The sequence below is a fragment of the Rutilus rutilus genome (genome assembly GCF_951802725.1).
Source record: "Rutilus rutilus genome assembly, chromosome: 16".
NCBI classification, from domain to species: Eukaryota; Metazoa; Chordata; class Actinopteri; order Cypriniformes; family Leuciscidae; genus Rutilus; species Rutilus rutilus.
Window position 1 is genome coordinate 4,088,134 of NC_140224.1, and position 17,479 is coordinate 4,105,612.

Sequence of the window (17,479 nt, forward strand, 5' to 3'; positions counted from 1 at the left end):
ATGAGGGTGAGTAATTACTGACAGAATTTTCATTTTTTGGTGAACTATCCCTTTAATAGCTTTATTGATTTAAAAAACTACAATCCCATGAAGCATTGCGAAAAAGCATTAATTAAATCTGAATTTAAAGATGTTGATTATGTATATATTTATTGCAAAATATGCATAAGTAGTTTGAGAAAGTAGTGAGATTGATTCTCTAATTGGTGGAAATTAACTTTAAAGATAAACTTTAAAGCGCTGAACCACATGACTGTAAACTTGATGAAAAATCTTGAACTATCCCTTTAAGTACACAGTCTTGTACCTTTGTCTTTTTTTCTGTTTCTTTTTTTGCTTCTAATCAAAGTTTGTAATGTTGTGATTCTTCCCATAACTGGTTGGTTTGGTTCATGGCTTATATCTCTTAAATGAAGACTTTTTAAAACTCTCTCTGGCAAAAAATGAAAATGAAAAATACTTCCCGAACCAAAGAAGTGATTGGTCTAAACAGTGAACGTACAGTGCTCTAAATCAGCTACTTTAGAATCTCATGTCAATAAGCAAGCCGCCTCAGTAGGCAGCAGCTCATTATATTTTAGTATACAATTATTTAATAAATAGTGTAAGAGTGAAGCTTTACCTGTCTCACCCCACAGGGTATCAAAGCTGTTAATCTGGGCACGTTGAGTGTCCTCTTCATCCCTCTCAGGCAAGTCCAAGAGATAAGATACAATCTTAAAGACATAGACACAGTTAGTAGCTATATGAGCAAGAATCATGCTGGGAACAGTGAGACACCAGCAGGGCATTACCTCAGTGTAACCCATGCTCGCTGCTGCTATAAGGGCCTGCTGTACTGCGAGGCTCTTGTTGAATGACACCGGCTGTGGCGATGTCTGTTGCTCAGTCTGAGCGTCTGCTTGTGTCTGTTGTCCCGACTCTTCTGGAGTCTCGTCCTGCTCCTCCACCTTCTGCTCGGACTCCTGCGGTGTCTGCGCTGAATCCTCCTGTTGCTCAGGGCTGGACGGCTGTGATTCCAGAGGCGTGGCTTGAGTAGGAGAGGGCGTGGCTTCTGGCGGTGTGGGGGAAGGCGTGGCCTGTGTTGGGGAGGGCGTGTCTTGTGACTGTGTAGGGGACGGGGTCTGGAGGTGTGTTTGGCCCCAGTCGCTCTGAATGAGGAACTTCACCACCTCCAGGTGTCCCCTGAGAGCGGCGTGCACTAGTGCACACTGACCGTGCTTGTCCGAGTGGTCGAGCTATGGAGAGGACAAACACACACACACACACACACACACACATATTACTCAGCAAGGTGTGATGCGAACTGAGGACACAAAAGCCAAAATCATAAGCTTAAATCTGATTGACTGGCTTAATGAAATTTCCATACATTTTTTATCAGTCCATAAGGCAGAAAAAAGAGTGTTTACAAATTTCTGTGGCACTAAAATGGAGAGGAACATCTAGTCCAGTCTCAGTGAGGGCATTGAGATGTTCTGGGGGGGGGGGGGGGCTGGGGGGGGGGGGGGGGGGTTGTTTAAGGTGAGTTTACACCAAAGATTCACGACGAGATGAGCTAAAACTTGTAGCTTACTTGAAAAATAATATGGTTTGCAACATTCTAACACCGTCAGTGCATCTGAAATATATATATTGTATGAATATGGGTAGAATGAATGTTATCTGGATGTACTACATCCGCCATGTTGTTACTGTCACGTGACCTACCATCGTCAGTTGCATCACTTCACTGTCATTCACAAATCCTCTCCCGTGGCCTCATGGGATAGTAAAGTGTCCATTTAAAGCTACAATATGTCTTTTTTTTTTCGCCACTAGGGGTCGCTAACCTCTTACAATAACAAAGGCCTAGGTTGATGACGCATAAGCGGAATTATGGATCTTGTCGTCAAGCTGATGGATCTAATAATGTTTATGGATGAGTGAATACATTGAAGTTTTTAACATGACTGTGGTGTGAAGAAGGGCTGCGATTGCTAATGAGAGACAGATATCAGCGCCACACGCGAGTCCCTATTAATTCTATGAACTACGTGCAAGTGCTTTATTAATACTCACACAGGCCAGTTTATTAGACGAATTAAACTTGTGAGGTAACGTAGCGCTGTTTCACTTGGTCTAACGTTACACTATCACACTAAACTGCATTTGAGTGTGTTGAATGTTATTCTATGAGTTAGTTTGTTGGCTGTATGAGACTAGCAGTAAGCTAGATCAACATTAGAATAATATACAGATCATATTCTAACATTCCATCATGCTGAACTATGTAACATTGATTAGTTTTTTGTACATTTGCTCACCTGTCTAATAAAGTACATGCAAGTCGAAGTTAGTCGCGGACGTGTTAGGTTAGGGTTAGGGTTATCGGATATTTTACTGCAAAAATCTTCTTACAGTCTTTAAGTAGTAGGTCATGATGGTACTTTTTTTACCAACTTTTTTTTTTTTCTGAATACAATGTATGTTGGCGTACTGTTTTTCAGTAGGGAAGTACTGAATTCCAGATGCAGTGTATAGACTGGATGCAAACATTCCAAATCCATTGTCCTGTTGTCAGAAGTAGCACAAGTGCAAGGAGTGCATCAGGAACAGAACAGGCCATCCGTTTACTTGTGTTTACTCTGTCGCTCATGTCTGCTGTTGACAGGCTATAAAACCTTCTAGTTTACAACAAAGCGATTAGTTGAAACGGTGTATCGTTTCCATAGCGATGACTCATTACTTCAGTGTTCCCATCAGCTTTCTGTTGCGCAGCTGTCAGACGTCCAGTGAAAGCGACTTAGTGTCTAGCATCCAGGCACGAAATTAAAACAAACCAGACATTAAAGATAAATCCATCAGTTTTTGGAATAACTAATGAGAATGAGTCTTGTTTGCTGATTGGCTGCTGTTTGTGATAAGCTACTCAATTAAAGTTTGAATGTCAAATTTTCTGTTGCACTTATAAAAATAATTGCTATTCACATGGCTTTTTTTGCTCCCTGGGAAACTAATAATATTCCAACCGTCCAGTCTAATCAAATCTGTTACTTGGCATTAATAATGATAATAATAATAATAATACTTATTATTATTATTATTACTTAATCATATTGGTGTAACAAAAAAAATTCTGCTGATAATATACAGTATATTCAATTAGAAAAGTGCAAAAGAGAAGCATTTTGGTCTGTCTAACAACACCGCAAGTAGCTTTAGTGCAGTTAGTCATGTTTGATTGTAGCTTATAGGTAACTATCATTTTAAATGGGTAGCTTCTAGGGGTGTAACGAAAGTCACGGTTCAGTGCATATACAGTCAGACGACGAATACAGTCAGTCTCAGGCGATCCACACTCCAGAAGGGGGCGCACTCGGTAATGCAATGCTGTTTGCTAACCACCACAACCATAGACAGTATATAAACGACCACAACAGGAAAAATAGCAGAGGAAGAAGACACGATCTACGCACCAACCCAAAACCGGAGTTCAAGTGCTTGCTAGTAGACTATATGCTTAGTTTTGATTCATTTTTGTGGCGCGCTCCTCAAACTTCACGGAAAGGAAACCGGGACGGCAGAAAGCATCCTGTTTGTTTTCTTTATTTTACAAAAGCACAATATTTAGTTTTCATTGTGAGTGTACGCAAATAAAAATAGTTTCGAATGATGTCTCACTCTTATCTGTATGACCACAAATGATGGAGTATTTTAAGTTGTTTCCGCTGTTATAATAAGACAAAATCATTTGGAATTGTGACCTATGCACATTCTGTTTCCTGCTAAGTGCTTAATACACTAAAGGCTGTACTGTGGCAACTACCTCAGGGGACTAAATGCCGCTAGCGGGAACAAACTGTAATTTGCACTACAGTCAGTTCAAAATACATGAAAAGAAACCTAGCATTGGGGATTTGTTGCTTTTTCCTGTTGTGACCCCAAATACTGAGGTAGATACCAAACAGTGACTTCTGTGTACCCTTAGACCCTTATTATATGACCAGCTAATTTTTAACATTGAGTACTCGATCTTAGAAACCCGACAGCATTTATTGTGTATAAATTGTCGTAAAAAAATACAAATCTCGTACCTTTGCTTTCCTCTTGCAGAGGGCGGTAACTATCCCCAGGTGTCCAGCGGCGGCCGCGTATCCCAGAGGAGTGAGGCCGCTCTCAGATGCCGAGTCCACACTGGCACCATATTCCAGCAGCAGGTTCACCATGTCAGCGTAGCCCAGGTGAGCGTGCACACACAGCACCGGAGCGTTGTTCAACACCTCCGTACGATAGTTCACATTAGCGCCGCCCAACATCAGCAGGCGCGACACCTAAAGAAAAATTCAAGTGCCCATATTAGGCTCAATTATAATTCGTTTTGATTTGTTGTGATTGGTCAAATGCGTAGAGCGTGTGTGAGAACAGAAACGCCACTTTCCACAATCGGGTTTCAGCTCACGAGGCTTCATGAACAGCTGTAAGTAATATTATATCTATGGTAGTCTTGCGCAGCCAGATCTTCAGACTGAAGACAGAAGACTCTATAGCAGCTTTCATTGGCCAAGGAACAACCGAGAGGCCGTCCGACTGACATAAAGCAAACCATCACAGTTTAGTTTTTTCTTCAGCATCATGTTTAGGGGCATGAAAATGTAAAGCCGACGTCCCTACAATAACAGACCGGCGTGTAAAACTCTTGGACCTATTTTAAAGAGTCAATGCTGTGATCTTCTCGCCTGGTCCTACCAGACTCTTGTACATTTCATTTGTACAGAGAGTCTGGTCACTCTCCATTGACAAGCGTTAACTTCCGTGAAGGCGGGTACTCTGTTGAAGTTTAAAACTATTGGATCTGCCCAGAGCCACTCTGGATCTGCCATAACCAATCGCTAACGTTTTGGTCGTGACGTAAACCTACAACTCAAACTAGCGCGCGACCTCAATGTCATCGATCTCAGCCACTCCCCTCTGTTCGCTGATTGGACCCACGAATATACCGCAAACCCAGACGGAGTACTGAAGGAAAATGAAAATTGAGCGGAAGTACGTAGGAGGGCGGAGCCAGGCTAGTGATCTTCACATACTTTTGAAAATCCAGCATTTAGTTGATACTGATAAGCGCTTGTTGTCAAAGTTGTAAACCTGACGGCTTACTTCTACTATGAGGGGGTTTGTCATCACGATGGCTTTGTTTCCAGGCGGACTGGTAAAGAACGCGATACACCGGTCTCACGGAAATCCTGTACATGTCCACCAATCAGATGAAGACTACGAAACCAGCCAAAGGTCCATGAGCTGAAACTATATTTATGGTAACTGTGGTGTCAGTAGCGAAATCACTTACCCAATCACATAGCGAAATCACTTACCCAAACGTTCTTTGAGTAAGCGATCAATGTGCAAATGTGTAACATGGTAACGTAGCTAAGTCACAGAGATAATAACAGGACTACAAATGAGGCGTTTCTTTTGGAGAGATTCACTCCCTTTGGACTTATGGCGCTTTTCCATTACCAGTACCAGCTCGACTCGCCTCGGCTCGGCTCGCTTTTCGCTCCGTTTTCCATTGCAGATAGTACCTCCACAATAGTACCTGGTCGTCATAGCGACGCCGCAGGAAACTGCCGTGACGTAATCTTCTACGCGTCACTACGCTGATTCTCTGACCAATCAGCAGTCTGCCGTGTTTTCACGTCACATTTTAGTATCGCCTCAGCTCGCTCAGAACCTCGCCGGAGGTGATACGAAAAAAAGTACCTGGAAGCAGGTACAGGTACAACTTTTACACAGTGGAAAACCAAACAAAGCCGAGTCGAGTCGAGTCGAGTCGAGGCGAGCTGGTACTATGTAGTGGAAAAGCGCCATTTGTAATGTTGCAGATCATTTACAGCTACAGTATATACACACACTGACTAAAGGAAAGGTAAAATAAAAAAAGCATAAAAGGTGCCCTTTAAAGTAAACAGTAAATCCATAATGTTGGTTTTAGAGTAAGAAACAAATGTAAGATCTGTAAAGTGGAGCGGTACCTTTATGTTAGGTGTGTAGAGGTTTCTGAGTGATGAAAGCGCTGTAGACAAACTCTCTGTACTGTATGACACCCACAGCCCTTGCAAGATGGATGAAGAAACCCCGACCTTCTTACTCAGGCCCTACAGTATGAGACAATAATGGGACAAAAAGCCTTAATGCATGAAAGCATTAGCTGTAAAATATGAGCATCATGGTGATCTATTATTACATCCTTGCATAACACTCTTACCTTGAATATGTGTGCTTTCAGTATATGGTGACCCAGTTCAATTGTCTGCTGTCTATTTAGTTTGTTTTCTTGTCTGGAGAACCAGAAAGCCAGAAGAGTATGGCCATTCCTTCAAAAAAAAAAAAAGACGTGTAAGAAACATAAAAAAAAACTTCAAGCTACAGTTCTCAGAAAACATCATAATATTCTCATAGATCAACCTTTTCCACTGATATAAAAGTTGTTAGAAGACGTACATGTTGCGTCAGATTGTCATTCTCACACTTTGATTTAGGCGAACAACTTAAAGGCCCGGTTTCACAGACAGGGTTTAGATTAAGCCAGGATTAGGCCTTAGTTCAATTAGGACATTTAAGTGGCTTTTCTAAACGTTCCTTAGAAAAAGACATTGCTGGTGTGAATATTGAGACATATTTTAAGATCTGTCAGTGCAAGTTGCTTTCAGTCTACAATAAGCCACAATGAAGTAGTCTTCTTTGATAATGTCTAAAATGTATATCCAATGCAAAACCTAATAAAAGTAAGTGATAATGCTTGAAAACATTTTTATAAGTAACTATAAGTATAAGGCTATATTCGCATCTAGAGCACAATGGTATTGCATGTGATTTTCTTTACGTTTCCCACCAGATGACACCAACCTGCCTTCCATGCATTGGATTTATAAAAACCTTTTCTCAATAATGCACTTTAGTCTGGGACTAGACCTAAGCCTAGTCTGTGAAACCAGGGGAGGCTTAAATTCAGTCTGATTTAATTTAAGGCCACAGAAAGTCTTAAATGGTATAACGTGTGTATATTGTTGGCTCTGTAACAAATTGCTTTTGAATCACTTCAAAAACAGCAAACCAGAAGGCTGTGAGGTAAGTTTGTGCATTTATTTTATTTACTCGCCAAAGCCAATTTTTACTCAAATTCGGTATTTGAAGTAACTTTTGTCAGACCTGGGATCGCAGAGGAACTTGGTCTTCTCTCCCTCCTCCCGCCATATGAGCCATTCTCTAAAGGAAGGGTGTATGAACATGCGCGTTCCATCCCGTCTCTTCACCAGGAACACCGACAGGTTCTCCAGCCTCTGCTGGAAGTCTTCCCAGTCCAGCGTGCCCTTCACAGAGCTGGCGTTGATGGCCTGGTAGATCTGCTCATCGGTCAGCGGGTGCAGGGAAGCCAGGGTCACGTTGAGCAACGGCAGGGCCCTTTCGAAGGACGACTGCGTTGGGAAGCGCATGTTACACTGCAGAAGGTACACTTCGGCTAGACTGACCGGGACCACCTTGTAGTTGGAGCTTTTGAGTACCAGGTAGCCGCGTTCGATCAGGTCAAAGGTGAGCTTCAGGTAAAGAAAAGAGCCCTGGCTGAGGGCCTTGAGGTGGGAACTGAGCTTGCCGAAGCTGGTGTTGTCCATCTTGCCGTTGAGGGAGATGTTGTTCTGGATCTCTGCACTGCTGTGGATGCGGTGGAGGATGTAGCCCTGGAGATCGTGGTCGATGGCGTCGTTTTCCTCCAGGGCGTCCAGAGAGATTTGGTGGAAAGGGAGAGGTTTGGTGATTTCCTGGAAGGTATCATGCTTGTATTAGATTTTGTACAGGCAACATGCACAATGAAATAGTAAATGTATTTATCATGCTATAGGAATAGTAAACACAAAAATTTAAATTATTCACCCTCATGTCGTTCCAAACCCATAAGACTTTGGTTTATCTTCGAAACATAAATGTTCAAAGATAAAAAATATATTTTTAATCAAACCTGAGAGGTTTCTGTCCCTTCATTGAAAGTCCAGGTAACCAAAACTTATATGATCCATGTGATTCGAGCGGTTTAATCTAAGCCTTATGAAAAGATACGACTGCTTTCTAAGACGAACAGATTTTATTTAAGCTTTTATTCTCAGAAACACACATACATGGAGCGATTCACACATGGTAAACACAGAAGCTTATGCATGTGTGTTGAACTACTCAATTCATAATGCATTTTTATAAAGCCTTTAACCTTTAAGTTTTGGATTATTTGACTTTCAATGAAGGGACAGAGACCTCTCAGGTTAAAATATCTTATTTGGGGTTTTGAAGATTAGCCATAGTCATACAGGTTTGGATTGATATGAGGATAGGATTTTTATTTCTAGGCAAACTTAAATATTTAAAAACTAGTTAGTTTCCAAAATACGTAAAAAAAAAAAAAAAAAAAATCTATTTATTGATTCATTCAATATTCATATCATACACAGTCAATAAATGCATTTATTGGTATAAAAAAAAAAAGAAAAAAAAAAAAAGAAGAAAACCCTGAAAAAAATCTGAAGAAAACATTTATACCTGTAATTTTGAAATGATCAAGTTTCAAAAGTTTCAAAATATGTCTATGTCATCATAACAGGGTTTGGGACAAAAATTCACAGAAATGGGCATTCAAAATTTAGGGCAAAAAATGCACCCATAACAAATTTATAACATCTGATTTACACTACCGTTCAAAAGTTTAAATTCAGTCAGGACCACTATCGCGGATAGACGGATCAGGTGAGAGTCAGCTGATGCGAGCTTGACTAACGTGACCTGCCAGAACTGACGCTACGCTTGATGATTAGTTGAAATTAATTATTCTGCAAGGATGCATTAAATTGATCAAAAGTGACAGTAAAGACATTTACAATGTCACAAACATATAAATGCTGTACTTTTGAACTTTCTATTCAACAAAGGATCCTTGAAAATAGAACGAATCACGGTTTCCACAAAAACATGAAGCAGCACAACTGTTTTCAACATTGATAATAATCATAAATATTTCTTGAGCAGTGAATCAGCATATTAGAATGATTTCTGAAGGATCATGTGACACTGAAATACTGAAAATGTAGCTTTGATCACAGGAATAAATTACATTTAACAATATATTACAATACAAATTTCACAATATTACTGTTCGACTACATTTATGATCAAAGTTAATAAGAGTTTCTTTCAAAAACATTACTGACCCCAAACATTTTGAACAGTGGTGTATTTTTTTAATTCTATTTTTAGTCTAGGTATACATATTATCCCCATATATATGAGATTTAATTATTCAGATACCTAAATTGTATACTGCATGTACAGATGACACACTATATTATTACACAATTAGAAAAATATGCCCTCATAAAGTTGTGAATCAATTCCAGAGGGCAAATATTGTAAAAATGCACAGTGTTTACCTGCAGCGAGGTCCTGACAGTCACCACCAGTTTGAGCCAGACTGGAAACTTGTTGATGGTCTTACAGAGGAAAGACACAATCGTGTCTCCATAGTCCGGTTTGTGGAACTCAGCCTCATTCAGACCATCAATGAGAATGATGAGGTCTTCATCCGGAGTGATCTTCCTCTCTGAGAAAAACAACAACATACACACTTTTACACACATTTTGCATCATTTTACATTCAAGATACAATTACAAACACAAACTCTTGTGGAATCTGGTCATGCATTTGTTTCAGGGTTATTATAGTTAACTGAAACTAAAATTAAAACCGTAAAAAAAAAAGGTTTCATTATTAACTAACGAACTAACCATGAGCAATACATTTGATTCTCTATTTGTTAATCTTTGTTAACTTAGTTAATATAATTGCAGCTGTTAATTGTTTGTTCATAGTTCCCTAGTGAAAATGTATTAACCATTAACATATTCACTGACATATCGCCTAAGACTAACTGATATAAATATTATAATTCAACTTTATTTGGAGTACTTCTTTATTGCACAATGCACATTTCTTGATACTAAGACTAAATGTGTTTTAAAATCACTATTAGTAAGGATAGTATGATCTCTGTATAATATCAGTCTTTAAATGCAAGATATTTAAAGTGTACCTAAAGTATACTTGCAATAGTTCCACTTTAGCACAATCAAATACACTTAAGTATATCTTTAGTTGGACCTCAGCACTATTTCTGGAAAACTAAAGTACATTAAGTACAAAATTAGTTTCAATTTAGGTAGTAATTTAGTAAATTAGTTAAGTATACCAATTTAGTATACCAAATGTACAATTGCAGGGTATTTACATTAAGTACATAAAAATGTAAATGTGGTTGTAGTATACTTAGCATAAAATAAATATATTTCAAATACATTTTAGTATATTTATTTTTCACTAGGGTTTACAGTGCATTGACTAATGTTAACAAATACAACTTTTGATATTAATGTGTTAGTAAATGTTGAAATGAACAAAGACGAATAAATGCTGTAGAAGTGCAGTTCATTATTAGTTCATGTTAACTAATGTAGTTAACTAATGTAAACTAATGAAACCTTATTGTAAAGTGTAACCAAAATGAAATACATTTTTGTTGCTTGAAATAAAGTAATAAAATAAAATATAAATGTAAACTTGCCAAGGCATCATTTTGCATTCTCATGCACTGATTTCTCATTCGGTTTAACTTGATGTACTAAAATAACAAACTAAAACTTATAGACTATATAGACCTGACAAAAAGCAGCAAAATTACTAAAACTTGAACTAAAACTAAAATTAAAAAAATAAATTAAAAATATTACTAAAAACTGTAATAGTATCTGAATGGCTATTATGACTATGCCTTGTCAAATTGCAAGTCAGTTTGTAATGTGCACATGCCTTTATAAAGTGCCTCCAGAGGTTCGAGCACCCCTCGTCTGAAGGCCGTGGGGGGGTCCTGGACGCAGGAGCGCAGACTGAGCATGCTCTGTATGTGTGGCTCTTTCAGAAGCAGCTCTCTGTACGCGGCGAGTTGTGGCGAACGACACAGCAGTGCCGCCACGTTGTGCACAAACTCCGGCACCAGGCAGGTGTAAGCGTTATCAGCCTGACAGTAGTGATACGCCACCACCTGCAGGGGGCAGCAAAGACAAGAGCAGGTGAGAGGGGCTGGAGTGCAGGACAGTTTGCTATAATTACAAACCAATTATAAAATGTTACTAATAATATCGATGTTTTAGATGATGATGTGGAACAACAGTACTCAAATGAAGAGCAGGAGAACAATACGCTGCTGCTGTAGTGCATCTTTATTCGCCCCCTGAGAGGAATGAGTGCTGAACTTTTTCTCCCTCAATCTGGAACGAGGCCCTGACGAGCCTTTTATCAGGAGTTTCAGTGGGACGCCCATCTTTGAGGCAAGTGCTTATAATTGGTTCCATTAAGCAGTAATTATTTAAATTCTAAGCTTTACTTGATTTGAAGGCCAAAAAACTTTGGATTTACACAGAGGATTACACAGCATTTTCTGAGGTAGAGATGGTAAAAAAAAGATTACGCCACCAAAAAGTATATAATCCACATTCTTTTCTAAAGTAACACTGTCCAACAATGGTTCACAGGTTCACAGAGACGCAGCGTTTCTTTTGAGCTCATTTGCTTTGTGATGATGGGTCTCACAAATTTAAGATCTGCTATGACCTAACGGTTAACCTAACATCTGATGATAAAACTAAGATGAACTGCATTGTATTGGGCATCCAAGAGCAACATGATGATCAGTTTACTGATTAGATGTAGTTTCCAGTGAGAGGGAACTATCTTGTCTACTGAGGCTCTGTTTACACCTGGTATTAAGATGTGTTTTGGTCGATCGGATCACAAGTGGACGGGGCAGACAAATTCCCGTTTACGCCTGGTGTTTTAATCCGTCTCTTTTGTCCACTTTCTGTTCTGACAGCCACAAGACCAGCCGAACGCTGTGAGTGTGTGTTAGAAATCAGGAATGATGAGAGAACATTGAACTTGGTACATTTTTCACGTCTCCAAATCAAACTTGGGTCTCCAGCCAAAGTTTAAATCCCGTCTGGCTAGTGCGCTTCCCATAATGTTTAACGTTATGCATTGGGTCAATAGGTGGAGAGTAGACGGTCTTTTGTGGCGAATGGGTTTTCAACTATCTCTGGAATTGGTCGAAAATGGACAAGCTCAAAACGTTTTAAACCCCGTTTACACCTGTATTTAGCGTCGTCCACTTGTGATCCGTATGATCAAAACGCATCTTTATACCAGGTGTAAACAGCCTAATGGCGCTTTTCCATTACCAGTACCAGCTCAACTCGCCTCGCCTCGTCTCGCTTTTCGCTCCGTTTTCCATTGCAGATAGTACCTCCACAATAGTACCTGGTCGTCATAGCGACGCCGCAGGAAACTGCCGTGACGTAATCTTCTACGCGAGACACACCCGCTACCCACACACACAGGACAATGGAGGAAATCGAGTGTATGCTGTTTTTGGATGTTTTTGTTTTTGCTGTTTTTTATTCAGGATATTCTGTCTGGCGCGTGCAATGATGACGCAGTGAATAGTGACGATTCTCTCTGACCAATCAGCAGTCTGCCGTGTTTTCACGTCACATTTTAGTATCGCCTATTCGCCTCAGCTCGCTCAGAACCTCGCCGGAGGTGGTACGAAAAAAAGTACCTGGAAGCAGGTACAGGTACAACTTTTACACAGTGGAAAACCAAACAAAGCCGAGTCGACTGGTACTGTGTAGTGGAAAAGCGCCATAAGAGTTAAACTATGTGTGAATATTTACATGTCTTTAGTTCTCATTACCAGGTGCTGCTTTAAACCATTTGAGTTTCCATTATTCTGTAGGGACAAGCATTGCTAAATCTCTGTATTGTCTTTAGATACTTTGGTTAAGTGGTCACTTCTGAGGCTGTGTGTAAGGTCAACACTTTTAAGGACTGCCTACTGAATGCCTATAAAATACAATGTATCACTGCCTTAGACTTGATGACAGCAGCACATTCTCAATGAACAATCCTGCTGATACACCGAGTCTCCTGGTCTTCGCTTCGCCGTTTCTTACAGCAACAATGATCTGTTTTATGGTGTGTTTCAGACTAATCTATGTCGTTTTTTTTTCTTTCTTTTTTTTTCAGAGCAGCTAAATACTATATGAAACATGACATATTGATGGGAAATTGTATTACAATGATTTTAATTGCGAAACTTTTCCGCTTGCACGAGAAACCTTGTGATCAATCAAAGAATGCAAAGTTTTTTTAAGGGAACACAAAAGCATTGTTTACAAACGTAAAAGTTTTGCGAATAAATGCAACGTGTCTACTGCAGGTTTGCAAGCAGTATATTATATCTATCTATAAATTACAGAAACGTCTGTCTGTCTGTCTGTCTGTCTGTCTGTGTGTCTGTCTGTCTGTCTGTCTGTGTGTCTGTTAACCGCATATCTCTCGAACCGTTAGTCCGATGGATTTCAAACTTGACAGGTGCAGTGATGGGAATAACGGCGTTATAAATAAACGGCGTTACTAACGGCGTTATTTTTTTCAGTAACGAGTAATCAAACTAATTACTGCTTCCTCCATTACAACGCCGTTACCGTTACTGTCAATAAAAATGCAGCGTTACTAGTTGAGCTCACTGAAGCGGTTTTCATCCGAGTAGGCTCTCTCTCAGCCATAGGAGCTGCAAAGTTTTTTTTCTCTGGTGTGTGAGTGTTTATGAGGCGCCGGACTGGACAAAAGCGAGGCGAATGTCGCGAGAGCGCTCGACAGTGCGCGAGAGAGACCGAGTGTGTCCGAGAACGCGTTTGACAGTGCGCGGCAGAGACCGAATGTGTCCGAGAACGCGCTCGATAGTGCGCGAGAGAGGCCGAGTGTGTCCGAGAACGCGCTCGACAGTGCGCGAGAGAGACCGAATGTGTCCGAGCATAAATACTTTATAAATAAATTACACATTTCAGCATTAGAATAATATATGTAGCATATTGGTATCATATGCAATGTTTTAATTAGTTTATATAACATAAACTCCAAAATAACCTGCAGGGAACGTTCAAACATATTTGTTTGGCGGTTGTGAACACGTGCGGCAAACATGACTAGAATTTGGCTAAAATAAATAACCTCTGATGATGACGTTCTCTGTAGGTTATAAAAATAAACCCACAAAAGATTATATGGTATTATTATTATTTATGTTCATACATTGTTCAGTATTATATTGAGAGCACTTTTTGTTAAACTTACTATTGTGAGGAAGAAAAAAATTAAAGTAGGCTATACAGAATGTCTACCAGTTGTAAAGGTGTGTGAGTTTTATTTTAATTATATGCACTAGTGTATGTGTATGAATATTTTTTAAGGCTACTATTTATTTATTTTTGGTACATTTCTTAAGAAGCATGATTTATTTTTAGACTTATTTGTTGGCCAGTTGTGGCCTGTGCAATAAATATTAAAAGTTCTAAACCATCTATTATTTTGTTGTTCCACTATAGTAATGATAATATTTTAATATTTAAGTTAATAGGTGTCTCTCACATTGTCCCACAGCAACATTAAAATAGTGTAGATTAGTGTACAATGTTTAATAATAATAAGATGTTCTATTTAGTGTCCATTTCATTCATTTAACATTTCACATTGGGGGTATCCAAGAAATTTCTTGTATTTAAATTTTTTTTTTTTTATTTTTTTTTTTTTTTTTAAGTAACTCAATAGTTACTTTCGCTAGTAATTAGTTACTTTTGTAATGATGTAATTCAGTTACTAACGCAGTTACTTTTTGTGAGAAGTAACTAGTAACTATAACTAATTACTTTTTTTAAGTAACGTTCCCAACACTGGACAGGTGTCTCGCTACGGTCACGAGTAAGTGCAGTGCCAAGTTTGACGTTGTTTGGATGAGAAATGCAAAAGATATCGTTAAATATATCATTTTTAAAAGGTTGTGGTTTAAAAATAAACATTCTGACACCAGAGAGTTGTATCGGTCAAAGAAACCCCAAGAAGGTTGTGGTTTAAAAATAAACATTCTGACAATCTGTCAGCTACACTGTTTACTTCTGAATATTATAGTTTGGTTCCAAAACGTGATAAATCCATTTTGATAAATTTGAGTAAAAATGTGTTTTCTTTACCAAGAAAGTGGCAAGATGAAAACCACTATTTTCTGTTTCAAACTTTCACATAGCATCTTTAGGTTATAATAACATAACAAATTCAAATCTTTTTTTCCCCAAAAATGCAATAATTTTCCCCAAAAAATGCAATAAATTCATGACACTTTTTTTTTTTTTTCAAAATGCAATTAATCCATTGAATCAATATAAAAGTTATTTTTTATCATATTGAAACTGTTGGAATCAGCCATCGCTAAGAAATATCTTCTGAACTTTTTTGACGGCAATCAGCTCACAAAAACTGATTTTGCACGGGCACTTTGCACTGCTCCCTGAATCGACGCGCTTATTCATTTGTGGATGTTAAGTGAATCTGTAAGTCAGCTATGCTGTTTACTTCTGAATATTATATTTCATTCTGGTGCGCTTAACGTTATCGCTACTGTGTAATAGTAGCCTATGCGTTCACAGTCTCTTTCACGGGCATCATTTAAACATAGCGTTTTCTCTGAGTTCACTTTGTGCTTTCTACCATGCACAAATAAAATTGTCACTGAACTTTTGCTGTGTAATTGTAACAATGAGCACTCAAACACACCAAACCAACAATTACTAAAAACACACACAAAAACTGATTTTGCACGGGTATTTTGCACTAGTTATAATAATAGCGAAAATATTTCCTCCCATCAATTTTTTTCACCATCACTATGTCCCTTTAAGGGCTCTATAGTTTACAGGATTTTTTTTTTTTTTTTTTATGTATAGACATTAATGCAACTCAAATGTAATAGCATGCTAATATAAACATAACACAAATAATATATTATAGAGCAAGAGGTTATGTTTTAACCTAAAAAAATATATATATTTTTGAAAAGTAGAGAATATTATACTATGCAGTTTACAAATTATATACATGTGCTCTAAAAAAATTTTTGCATGCCAATCAGAAATGCTCCGTCTGTCAATCATTTCGCACATTGGTTGGCTGACAAGCACAGGAAGGCGGGGTCTGGGAAAGAGGGCGTGTCACTGAAGTTCACAAAACTGCTGACATCTCTTACAGCACCTTTAAGGATGGTAGAATCTTTCTAGAACATATTTTCCAGACATATTTATTGCACCTGAACTTGGAAGCATCAGTAGAAAAAAAAGATAGAAATCATCACTGCATTGTGTTTTGACTGAGAATAAAGCTACAGTGTTCAAAGGAAATCAGCACAATGTAGTGACACCATCGCAGCTCTGATTTCACCTTCATCTGTCCTGGTGTTCATTATTCAACACTTCTGAAATAAGCGTGAAGCAGACAGAGCAGGAGCCCAGAGCTGCTCATTACTCAGCAGAACTTACAGAGAGATGCAGATAATTACTCTGACTAAGCCGGACTAGATGCCTATGGCACTTCTGAGGGCTCAAGAGTTTCATGCTTACTGCATTTGAGTATATATATATATAAATGTTGGTGTCATAACTGCCTGTTTTTGCAAAACATTGGCTGATGATATATATATAGCAGGCAGTTATGACACCAACATTTTAGATATTTACAATATCTATATACCACATTGAAACATTGAGTCAAGTAATCAAATGTAAAATATCACTGGGTAGTCTTTACTGTATAAATTAAACCGATTAATCCTTATTAAAGTTACAAAAGTTATTCAGTAAAGAGCAGTGAATGATTTTCTTTGTAGTTTGTCGTTTGATTAACATTAAATACACAGACAGCATCAGAAATATTAGGCTGCTGTCACTTTAAGACTTGGATCCAATACACTGATACTGATACACATCTTTCTCTACTGTTCACGTAAGACATAACCGACTATGCTTTACTGCTGACACAAGACATTTTTTATTTTATTTTAGTGAACTGGTCCGTTCAAGCGCAAGAAGATGTGAAACAAAGCTCAATTCAGTATTCCCGCGCTGTCTGAGACGCAGCTTTCTGGGCGCGCGCTTCGGATGTTTGCACACACAAAACTTTCCACACAACGCGTAATGAATTGAGTTCGCTTTTGTGTCTTCTTGAGCATAAATGTTTAAATGACCAAGACTTACACTCTTATGACAATGTTCTGAGCGTCATTCACGTTTGTTTACGTTCTATGTTCTCAAGACATTGCATTGTTAGAATTCATAAAAATATAACGCAGATGACACCGTTTCACATACTCGCCAACACCGTTTTTTACTCGTTTTTTACTCGCTTTTGGCGCTTGGCGTGTGTTAATATTAGGCTCTGATATATTATGTGTGTGTGTGTGTCTGTGAACTTTGATGTGCATAAAAGATCTAAACGTCACATATTGACCTCTTGAAGAACACTCAA

At 38.6% G+C, this 17,479-nt stretch overlaps 1 protein-coding gene across 3 annotated transcripts in view; it reads right to left on the reverse strand.

The window, feature by feature from the left end:
- The window catches only part of tanc2b (tetratricopeptide repeat, ankyrin repeat and coiled-coil containing 2b), a 182,472-nt gene that overhangs the window by 8,692 nt on the left and 156,301 nt on the right, over positions 1-17,479 (reverse strand). For all 3 annotated transcript variants that reach the window (XM_084433525.1, XM_084433526.1, XM_084433527.1), the window contains 8 exons: positions 10,883-11,114; positions 9,450-9,619; positions 7,189-7,796; positions 6,245-6,353; positions 6,012-6,134; positions 4,077-4,313; positions 795-1,238; positions 623-716 (listed from right to left, as the gene is read on the reverse strand). In XM_084433525.1, coding sequence (XP_084289651.1) covers positions 623-716; positions 795-1,238; positions 4,077-4,313; positions 6,012-6,134; positions 6,245-6,353; positions 7,189-7,796; positions 9,450-9,619; positions 10,883-11,114 — 2,017 coding nt within the window. The remainder of the gene's footprint in view (positions 1-622; positions 717-794; positions 1,239-4,076; positions 4,314-6,011; positions 6,135-6,244; positions 6,354-7,188; positions 7,797-9,449; positions 9,620-10,882; positions 11,115-17,479) is intronic.